This window comes from Athene noctua, chromosome 1, assembly GCF_965140245.1.
Source record: "Athene noctua chromosome 1, bAthNoc1.hap1.1, whole genome shotgun sequence".
In the NCBI taxonomy this organism is placed as follows: Eukaryota; Metazoa; Chordata; class Aves; order Strigiformes; family Strigidae; genus Athene; species Athene noctua.
In genome coordinates, this window is record NC_134037.1 from 189,071,258 (window position 1) to 189,082,773 (window position 11,516).

An 11,516-nucleotide genomic window follows, 5' to 3' on the forward strand; every position below is an offset into this window, starting at 1 on the left:
CCCAGAAGAGGCTCCAGCATTTTGTGAAGTATGTGTACTCTCTTCGTCTCTCTCATCCTGTTATTGCCTGCCTTATTTCCTAGAGACTGGATGTTCTTCCAGCAAGTGACTGTCTTTGTCTGGATGTTTATGCAATGTCTGGGGCAGCAGGCTCCTATCTGTCAAATTTTGCATACTGTTACGGAGCTGAGCGAGGTAACAACTGTAATGTAATTTGAGTGGCTGCAGTGATATCTCAGTTCTGACTTTGAAGACACTGCTGTCTGCTGCAAAGTGAGTTTAGGCATCAACCTTCAGGCAAAGTAATCTTCCTCAATGCACCTGACAAAATGAACAAAGGATTCAGTTATGATTAATGACTTTGACCCAAAGTTTCAAGTCATGTAAAGTTGGGTTCTTGTTTCCATTTTGAAAATTACTTAAAACTAAACATTGTTCTTCTAGTCCTCCATTTCAACAGCTTAGAAAATGTAAAGTATGGATCCACAAACACTCCTGCTCAAATCACTGAGGTTATATTGCACTTCTAAGGGAGAGAGATTCAGTCTGAAATTAAGACATGTAAATTTATTTTTGTGGTATCTGCAAGTGAGTTCAGTGCTGAAGCTGCTGTTTGAAGTCAATGAGATCTCTTCAGTGTGGCCCAGAAAGTGGCTAGCCAACAGAGCCTTCATTCAGCTACCTGGTAACATAGGCATCTGATACTATTTGCGATCACCCATGAAGTCCTGCTTAGTCTGAAGCAGCTGCTTTGGAAGAGGAGGGTTCAGAGCCATGGCCACTGTCTTCCTCAGTAAAGCTTTGCTCAGGTTTTGAGTCTGACAGAAGAGCCATCCCAGGGCTTCAGAGTAGAGCTGCTTGGTGATTTTCTAGCAAACCAGACTGCTCAGAAGGCAATGCTTTGACACAAAAGAAAGTGAAACCTTCCACCCATGACTCCATCAAAAGATTCATGGGGAATCAGGCATTCAAGGCTGCATGCCTACCTGCTCCTTGGGCTCTCTGAGCAACAGGCTGACCCTGGCAGTCTTTTGGGGACTGATCCTTTCTTCCATGGCCTACTTGTCTACAAGCTTCCCAGCCACCGGGGGCTGATGTGAAGATGAAGTAGGAATTTCCAGAAAATTTGGTTTCAATCGAAAGGGAAGGAGAGATTCAGGGTTTGATGCTCTGACTGTTTGCCAGCTATCTCTGCTTCTGTTCTTTACAGTGTCTTGTGCTAGGATGCTCAGGGAAAAGCTTCTCTTTTTCCCAGAATAAGCATGAATTATTTATATTATAAAAGCTCCTTTCCTTCAACATTTAGTTATTTAGTTTGAAAATTGCCTTGCGTTCTTAATTCATCAATGTTTTCTCTTTTATTATATATTCATATCTTTGATTCGGAAATTATTTCTCTGTAGCCACAACATTGTCAGGAGAAAGGCTTCAATTTTAATTCAACCATTTATGTTTGTAGCTACTGTCTCTTTTAAAGATGAAATCTAAATTATTTTATTATGGAGTGAATTTATTAAAGAATTCTCTTTGCCATGAGTTGGAGATTGAAGAGAAATTAATTTGATGCTGCTGACTGGGTCTCTAGGGAGAACTGTATATTCAATAAAATATCTCTATCTCTTTCTGGTCTATAATCAAGGCAGAAACTGGATAGAAACAGAATAATAGTGAGCTACACAGGAAAGAATGGGAGGGGAGAATGCAGATGGAAACCAGGGCTTTTGAGTGAAGTCAGAGACATCTGAAAAGCTGTGCTGCCAGACCTCTCTGGCAGCTTTGGCTTCCTAGGGATCCGACAGTTGGTCCTGGCCACCGGTCTCACCAGGACTTACAGTCAGATGTTACAGCCTTATTGATCTAAGGTTGCTGAACACGTCCTTCCACCTGCGTCATGGTTTCCTTTCTAGCCTTTTTTTTCATGCTCAGTGTTTCAACTGATTACTTTCTGGCTGAAATTTTCAAAGCAATGATCACGTTAGGAGGTCTAGACACTGCAGAAGTTACACAACAATCACTCAGTGCATGTAGCCTATATCTTCACCGGGAGGCTGTGACACTAGAGCAGCTGTTTTTATTTCACATCAGAGAATTTCACCTGTAAGTAACCTGGTTTTGAAATTATTTGCTAGTTCACAGATCATAGTAATCAGTGCTCCCTGGAACACAGGTAATTTGTTTCTCACAAGTTTGTTTGCTTTAATATTCACGGGAATGCCATACCACTACTCCGTTTCTGACAGTTTTCAAACTATTCTGTGTTGTACTGACTTCATGTTTGCCTTTGTTCTTGAGAGTCACACAGTGCGTTAAGGGTGACCGGGTGTCACCCCTCCATTAGCTGCCAGCAAGTAGATGAAAGACTTTGCTGTACCAAGTAACAGTAATTTAACATTCTCATTCTTGTTGCTAAGCCCCACTGTGCATATGCGTAGTATTGTTCAGGGATCCCAGATGATTGTTGTCTTACTGAAGAAAGACAGAAAAGGCAGAAAACTCTGTATGTATATCCAGAATTTTTCAGTCCATAAGCAAGTCAGTAAAATACTAACATTTGCAAAATATTACCAGAATAATAAATGTGGAGAAAAGGAAAGGAACGCTGGCAAAGGTGTCTGAGTACCCAGGCCCAGAAGCTAGCCTGTTCAGTGGTTGCTGTGTCTTCCTGGCTGGAACCTGGGTAATGTGTCATTATTCAAAGACATATCTTATTGCTTGAGCCATGAATGGCCTGATGGAAACTCACCCATTTAAAAAAGCAAGGCCACAAAGCGAACACCCTAAAAACTCATGCCAAAAATACCCCTAAAAGCTCCTTTAACTCATCAGCCCATGAGTACATTTCCCATATGAACTGAAAACTGCATGACATAATGGATGTGAGTACATGAGGTAGGAGCATCATTAAAACCAGTATCAGTGAGTGTTCCTACAGCAGTCTAGTTAATATTGCCACTGAGGGGCATTCTACCAATACTTAATGTATTCCGCATCACAATTTTCTGGATAAAGGTGTTTTAACATGTTCTTCCTCAGCATTAAGCCATTTGCTAGCATACCAGGCAGTCCTGGGTGCACATCTGCCTGTTTAGCCCCTCATTCGTGTTCCTGAAAATGCAACTGCAATGTCAGTCACTCTTTGCCAGCTGCTTCCTGCTCTCCATCCTCTTTGTCCAATCTTCTCTCCTCCCATATCTCAGCATGGCAGCATCCTGAGGTCATAAAATACAAACCAAATACAATCAGCTGGTTGACTGGGGTAAGGGGAAGCTATTCTGCTCCTCTAATACCAAGGGTTGTGTCACTACTGCTTTTTCAGTCATATATCCATCTCTGTCAACCAATATAATTTAAGAATATGCATGTCATCCATTCAAACTGTTTGTCATAGTGTTTAAGACACACAGCAAGGTTCTCACTGTTTGCTGGTAGTTACAGAAAATGGTACTGGGAAAATGGATTGCAGAAGAAGAATTATAGGAGCATATTAGTTTTGTTTCCCATCCAGTTTTCTGTGGTTTCCCATGGACATGCCATACTGTCTGCCCAGGACTCTGAGCTATGAATCCAGGTGGAGGTGGAACTGGATGAGTACATGGATTAACAAGGAAAACACCATGAAGCCATCATGTATAACTGATGTGGACAATTTCCAAAGAGTTAAGCTGTTGTGCCCTTTGTAGACAAATGAAAAGGATGTGACATTTCATGGTGACATGGCTGTAGGGACTCACTGTCATCAGCTAACACAGTTTGTGAGCATTAGTGCCTAGTATTGACAAGATTATATGGCACTTAAAAATGAATTAATCAAAAATGCGTTAACTGGCAAGTCTTAGAAAAACAAAACGAAAACACAAACCCTCTTAGTACATGTCTCAGTTTTCATAGAACAGAATATTCCATTTCATGCTGACTGAAAGTTATTCTATGTTGATGACTTACTATTGATGAATATTTTAAAAAAGAAATATCAAAGCTTCTGTAAAAAAACATCTTTTTCTTTGGGGGTAGATAGCACCAAAATGTCATTTTCTGTATGTAGACTGTATTTTGCTTAAATAAACTGGTCACATACTATCTTTTGTCTCCTTCATCCACAGCCTACCCATGTAATGAGAAATACAACGATACGTCATTTCAATCAGATCTTTATTTACTGTTGAAGGGATACTGCAAACAAATAGTTAATTGTTAAAGAAAGTAAAAGTAAAAGACATGATAAATACTGTAGCAAGCAAAAGGAATTGCAGATGCAGAATTTCGTTCAGAAAAATTTAAACAGAAATCAGTTTTACATGGATATGACAAAGGTATTAATTACAGTTGCTTGTATACTAATAATATAATAATTTATAAACAAAAATCAGATTAAAAATGTTCAGCACAAATAAGTTGGTAACTGAAGAGTGAAGAAACATCATGCAATTTATAGGAATCCCTCTTGTCTTAGGGTAAGTCCCGTCAATTCAGGAACAAGATGTTACTGATGCTGTATGTATGTATATTATTCTGTTACTGTTTATTTGGTTTTGTGGGTTTTTTTAAAAATTCTGGCAATGTGTAGAGTATCCTCCCCTGTGATTTGAATGATACTTATTATTACTGTCTGTCTATCTGCAATTTCTGGTATAACACTTCAGAGTCCCAAAGATGGGAACTTGGTCGTTTGTATAGAGCATCATGACAAACATCCTGGAGTTTATAGATCAATGTATTCAACCACTGACTGGTCATTTCTCAGGCCTGTTATCAGGTGCTCTCCTTCCTAGAAGACTGTTGGCATCAAACGATGGGTCAGATGTGTTGCTTTAACAGTAGTCTCCTGCATGTGGTCATTTTCTTTTCCAAGGGCTTTATGGTTCCTCCTCATCTTTTGATGGGCTATCATTTGGTAAAAGAAGAGCTATGGGGCTCCCAGGAAAGTTGGCAACGTGGAGTGAGGCTGTCACTGCTGGAACAATTCATCCTGCTCCCTGTCCAGTTACCCATTAATTGCTCCAGTGGTTGCAACCTACTGCCAGCTATTTCCTTGCCAAGAGGTCCTCAGATGCTGGTACATGGGCAGGACATGGTGCATGTGTCTGTATGTGTGTTGCAGTTGATCTATAGGTGTGTAGTACATCTGACAGTTTGGGAAAAAGTCTTGAATGTGTGTGGTCAGGTGGATGTACAGTGGTTTCAAGGTAGGTATGGGCATGATCCAGAGGTGGAATCGCAGCATGTGCTTTTCTCCTGGCTTCTCAAAACAGGTGGGTCATTCACCTGGCTGGAAGGCCAGGACATTCCTGGTGTAGAGTTTCCTTTTTACTTTCATTAAACCAGAAAACAAGCCAAAACAATGAAGAGAGCTGCAAGTAAGGGAACATTAAAGCTTTCAGCATTAATTAAGCACTCAAAAGATGGAATAAGACAATCAATTAATCATACACTACTCTGCTTCCTGTTGCACTGGAAAAACAGTTTTCCTTTAACTTAAATTATTATACATTAATAGCTTAATGTATTATAGTATTTTTCCCTTATGTGTTTAGATAATCGCTTTTAGCAACAGGTGATAGAAACTAATAGGAATTTTGCACAGAACCTTCTACTCAGCATATTAGATATGGTGGACAGGATGAAAACCAAATTAATTCTTGTGAAAAGTTACACAAGCTGACCTTAATGCAGAGTGACAATGTCACTGTGCTTATAGACTGCACAGTGTGGCCATGTAAGCACATTTATTATTGTCTGAGCCTGCTCAATTTTTTTTTTATATATATTGAAGAATAAGAAATAGTTTGCTATATAAAATATTTTTAAAAGGTATACTAGGGCTACATAAATTAAACCAACAACTGACTTTCAACTTGTACACAGAATCACAGAATCAGCTAGGTTGGAAAGGACCTTGAAGATCATCCAGTCCAACCGTTAACCTCACGCTGACAGTTCCCAACTACACCATATCCCTCAGCGCTATGTCGACTCTACTCTTAAACACCCCCAAGGATGGGGACTCCACCACCTCCCTGGGCAGCCCATTCCAACGCCTAACAACCCGTTCTGGAAAGAAATACTTCCTGACATCTAGTCTAAACCTTCCCTGGCACAACTTGAGGGCATTCCCTCTTCTCCTATCGCTTATTACTTGGTGAAAGAGACTCATCCCCAGCTCTCTGCAACCTCCTCTCAGGTAGCTGTAGAGGGCGATGAGGTCTCCCCTCAGCCTCCTCTTCTCCAGACTAAACACCCCCAGTTCCCTCAGCCGCTCCTTGTACGACCTGTGCTCCAGACCCTGCACCAACTTCGTTGCCCTTCTCTGGACACGCTCGAGTCATTCAATGTCCTTTTAGTAGTGAGGGGCCCAAAACTGAACACAGGAATCGAGGGGCGGCCTCACCAGTGCCGAGGACAGGGGTCAGATCCCTTCCCTGTCCCTGCTGGCCACGCTATTGCTGACACAAGCCAGGATGCCATTGGCCTTCTTGGCCCCCTGGGCACACTGCTGGCTCCTGTTCAGCCGCTGCCAGTCAACAACCCCAGGTCCCTCTCTGACTGGCAGCTCTCCAGCCACTCCTCCCCAAGCCTGTAGCGCCGCTGGGGGTTGTTGTGGCCCAAGGGCAGCCCCTGGCATTTGGCCTTATTGAAACTCCTCCAGTTGGCCTCAGCCCATGGCTCCAGCCTGTCCAGGTCTCTCTGCAGAGCCTCCCTACCCTGAGCACATCAACACCCAACTTGGTGTCATCTGCAAACTGACTGAGGGTGCACTTGATCCCCCCATCTAGATCATCAATAAAGATGTTAAACAGGAGTGGCCCCAAAAACGAACCCTGGGGGACACCACTCGTGACCGGCCACCAACTGGATTTAACTCCATTCATCACAACTCTTTGGGCCTGGCCATCCAGACAGTTTTTTACCCAGCGAAGTGTGCGATCATCCAAGCCACGAGCAGCCAGTTTTGTGTTGTGGATGAAAGTATTGGCACGGTAATGATTTAGTAAAAATAATCTAGATTTATTAATAACTAACAACAATTTGTCAATAGAAAATAACTCTGAAAGAAAAGCGACTTATTCAGATTCTAAAATGACAAGATTCACTCTAACTTACTTAATGGTACCTTAATTTATACATATATATACGTGTGTATACACAAAACAGACATATACATACAGAAACAAAGGTATTTGGATTCAGTAAAATGAACACAAAAGGGACAAACACACACAGGAACAAAGGCAAGGGTACATATCCACACACACACACCCACCCCAGTAAACAGGGAAAGAATGGGTGAAATAAAAGCTAGCTAAAAGAAAATTTCCCTCTCGAGTTTAGAGCAAATACTCACAATGGCTTGGCATTCCTCAGTGGGTGATAATTGAGACTCGAGTGGGTGGACTTCACCCTGGCCTTCTGTACGGAGCAAACGACACTTTAAGGGTTTTGGTACCCGAGAGACGTCCCAGTTCAGGGGAGATGCTGGTCACAGGCCGCTGCGATCCAGGTGAGCTCAAAGGGTCTCTCTGGTGGTCTCAGTTTATAGGGTCCAAGATAACTGACTTTTGTCAAATACTATCTGGTGCCTTCCGGCAGTTGCACAAGAATTTGAATAATATGCAACCCTGTTATTGTTCCATCTCATCACATCCCAGGCACAGGTGTGCCAGGCCATCAGGAGATGATGGGCCATTATAACCTTTTCAGCGCAATCAGAGGGGGGCAGGAGCCAGGCTCATTAACGTTATCAGTCCTTATCTCCACAGATTGGTGTATGGCTTGGGGGAATGTGGATAGAATCACACCTAGCACCAAGTCAGCCCTTTTGAAGTCCAAGATGTATGTCAGTTCTGCTTAGTCCTCTCTTGGCCTCTCTAAGAATAGAGAGCACTATTATTTCATGATCACTTTGCTCTAGTCGTCCTCCAACCGCCACATCATCCACCAGTCATTCTCTGTTCACAAAGAGGAGATCCAGCAGGGCACCTTCTCTGGTCGGTTCACTCACCAGCTGTGTCAGGAAGTTGTCTCCCACACATCCCAGGAATCTCTGGGACTGGTCCTGCTCTGCTGTGTTGTATTTCCTGCAGATGTCTGAGAAGTTAAAGTAACCCACGAGAAAAAGGGCAAGCGATTGAGAGATTTCATCTAAATGCCTATAGAATATTTCACCCACCTCTCTGTCGTGGGTGGGTGGCCTATAGTAGTGGACTCCTACTACAACATCTTCCCTGTTGGCTTTCCCCCTGATTCTAACTCAGAGAGGCTCTACCCTGTCTTCACTACACTTGTACTCAAAGCAATCGTAACAGTCCCTAAGGGCATTGTCTAAATGCCTCTTAAAAACCAGCAGGCTTTGGTCACTGACCACCTCTCTAGGAAGCCTGTTCCATTGTTTGACTGTCCTCTAGGTATAGATCCTCTCTGGTGGGGAACTTACCTGACATATCATCAAAAAATAAAAATCTTGATAAATCCTGCATATCCTGGGAGACCCTTCCGTTGAATCAGCAAAGGCACGTGCTATTTTTAATGCTGTAGAAAGATCCATATAGACCAGTCTCTGAGGTTGCAGAACACCCTGCTCATAAAAACATAATCTCACAAATTCCATCCACAGACAATTTTTTTAAAGCATTTTAGTTTTGAGTTCTTCTCATTAAGATTTGGGAGTCATTGACATTGACATTTAGACTTGTTTGTGCTGGAGAGCTATTGAACTCAGAGCATAACATCCAGTGAACCATTGCATGAAGTAATGGTTTATCTGTGTTACTAAATTTTTAAGTAAAGTACAGCAGTATGTTAAAAACCTTTTGGTTTCTCTCTGTCATCCAGAATAAGTTGTATAAAATATAAATGCTCATATTCATAATTGTTCTGCTCCTTTCCTGTATTGTTATTTTATATTGCATAATAGCTGATCGTAACAGTAGCCACTGTGCGAGCACGTGGACTCCAACTCTTTGGAGTCATCCTGGTCCTAAATGCACATAGCTTTATGTTGTTTACATAATCTACTGCATGTGAATAGCACTATTTTCCATAAGATAAAGAAGAGTGAAGGAGTAGTAGTAGAGTACTAAGCTAAGGTAAATAAGCACTTTGTGTTTCTATATAGTATCTCACAGTACAATCATCTTAAAAAAATAAAAAGTATTCCAGCAGTTACCTGGCCCAATTTTTTTTTAATGTACTGACTGATATTTTGCTGAGATAATGCCTGTTGGATGGCTGAGTTATCATCTTATTTTATTTGGTGGTATTTGGAGGAGGACATGCTGTCTTTGGGTGGTAACTGACAGTAAAAGCTGGTTATTTTGTGGCCATTGAAGGAAAGTATGCTGCTATTACTGCTCCTTGCAACCTGTTGGCAATAGTATTTTTTCCTTCAGCTTAAACACCTTTGATCAAGGGTTTAGCATATAGTGGAGCATTTATATTGGAACCAGCAGAGCTCTGTGCATGGAAGTACCTCAGTGGAGCATGTTTCTTCTTCAGCAGCTCACTGGGGAATGTGTCTATGGTCACACAAGGAATGTGTTTGCCTTGCAGATCCTGAGGGTGGTCTGCCTGGCTGGCAGCTGGAGAGGTAGTGGTTTGGGTAACCTTGTCTTATTGTGTGGTTGTATGACATGACTCTAACTTATTTGTAAATGACACCAAATGCGAGATGCATCAGAAGATAAATTATTTCTAATAAGTTGTGTTGTATTTATTACACAGTGAGAAAACAGTTATGTCTTTATAAAATATCAGAACCTTGTCACAAAAAGCATCAAATGACTTAGATTTATATTTTTTTAATAAGGCACTGAGTAACCTATTCAGTACTGTGTCATTCATCAAGTGAGTTCTTCAGGAAAAGACATCCTGTCAGGTGCCGCAGACAAAGCTATGAGCAGCATTGGTACTGTTAATGACTCAGAGAATGACTGCAAGGATTGTAAAATGATACAGTATTATCTAGCAGGCATTGATCATAATTATATCACTGATAAAGACAAAACATATCCAATGTTGTGTTTTAAATATGCCCTTCAATAAAAGAAAAAAAAAATGCCATCGAATTAATTTCAGTGATAGCTGTGTGATCCTTCTGAAAGCAAAATGCAAATGTTTTGCATATCCTCGGGATGAAAGCAGTTATCGCTCTAAGCTATTCACTTATTAATTTTCATTTAATACTCATGGTATTATAGATCTTTTACCATTTTGCTTTATGACACTGCAGAACCCTGATAACTATGCTCCGTGTAAAATGTAATTCACTGGTTTACCTGCCTGCTTGGATTGAACTACAGAATCTTAATTTGCTGTCTTGGTTTCCACGATCATTTACTCATGTCATTTTGTTGTTACAATGAACACATTGCACATACAGCATAGCCTTCATCTTCTTCAGGCAGAGTACAGACCCCTTCATCCTTGCAAAATGAATAATTAAACTAGGATTTTAATATTTGTGTTTGCTTTTGGGTTTATTAGCTCTGTGAAAACTAAATCAATTATTTTCTATGCTCCAACTGACTAGCTCTTGAAAAAATGGACAAGAGTTTTCCATATAACTGTTCTGTGGCTTTAAGCTATCTCAGAACAGCACTGTTGTAGAAATGGACTGTACTCTGCCAAGTGAATAGGTGTCAGTTTTATCATTGCCAGTTTGGGGTTTGCGTAAGGACCACAAGTGTGATGCACTGGTAAGGTCCTATGGTGAAATGTAAATCTTCTATGGTACCTGTCTTGCCTGAATTTGTGGGTTTTTTGTTTCTGCAGGCTCCAGAGGAAGGAGCCTCTACAACCATCTATGCAGCAGTATCGCCTGAAATGGAAGGAGCTGGTGGCTGCTACCTTTACAATGAGGAAAGGACAAAATCAGCTGACGTAGCATATGATGAGGAGCTGCAGAGAAGGCTCTGGACGGAAAGCTGCAAGATGGTTGGGATTTCTGAATCCAGGAGAGTACCCTAGAAGAAGCCACTCCCATCTGGGTAAATGAAATGCATTGACAAGCATCTTAGGTGAATTCTTGCAGCATCAGTCATCATCCTGGAAATCACTGTTCAGTCCCAAAGGCAAACATGAACAGCTCTGTTCTTCACTTGAACCCCTAGTCTGCTAGGGTGTGGGGGGAATATTCCCACAGAAAGATGTAGTGGTTGGTTTTAAATCTAACCATCAGTTTTGTAAATCATGATGTTTCAGTCTGTGATTAAAATACAATCTTTAACCTTGTGCAGAATTGAGTTTTCGTTTTCTGTTCAACAACAAAAAAAAGACTTTCCCTGGTGAGCATGTTGTGTCTGTGGCGTGTTGAACTTAAGTCACATTTGTCCATATAACCTACTCTTTGTTAATCAGTTTTAAAAGTTGCAGCTTTTTTTCTTAAGCTTCGCTAATCTTTAAGACACTTTATAATGAATGTCAGCCTGTTCTAATGCAGACATTTGGCATTCATGATCATGATGTTGTTTCTATCATAACATTAGTTTTATATGTCAACTTTTATCCAAAGATATTAACTGAAG

At 41.1% G+C, this 11,516-nt stretch overlaps 1 protein-coding gene across 3 annotated transcripts in view; it reads left to right on the forward strand.

Annotated features, from left to right (window-relative positions):
* Positions 1–11,217, forward strand: part of DHRSX (dehydrogenase/reductase X-linked) — a 176,158-nt gene extending 164,941 nt beyond the window's left edge. For all 3 annotated transcript variants that reach the window (XM_074907837.1, XM_074907820.1, XM_074907828.1), the window contains one exon: positions 10,765–11,217. In XM_074907837.1, coding sequence (XP_074763938.1) covers positions 10,765–10,959 — 195 coding nt within the window. In that variant the 3' untranslated portion in view covers positions 10,960–11,217. The remainder of the gene's footprint in view (positions 1–10,764) is intronic.
* The last annotated feature ends 299 nt before the right edge of the window (positions 11,218–11,516 follow it).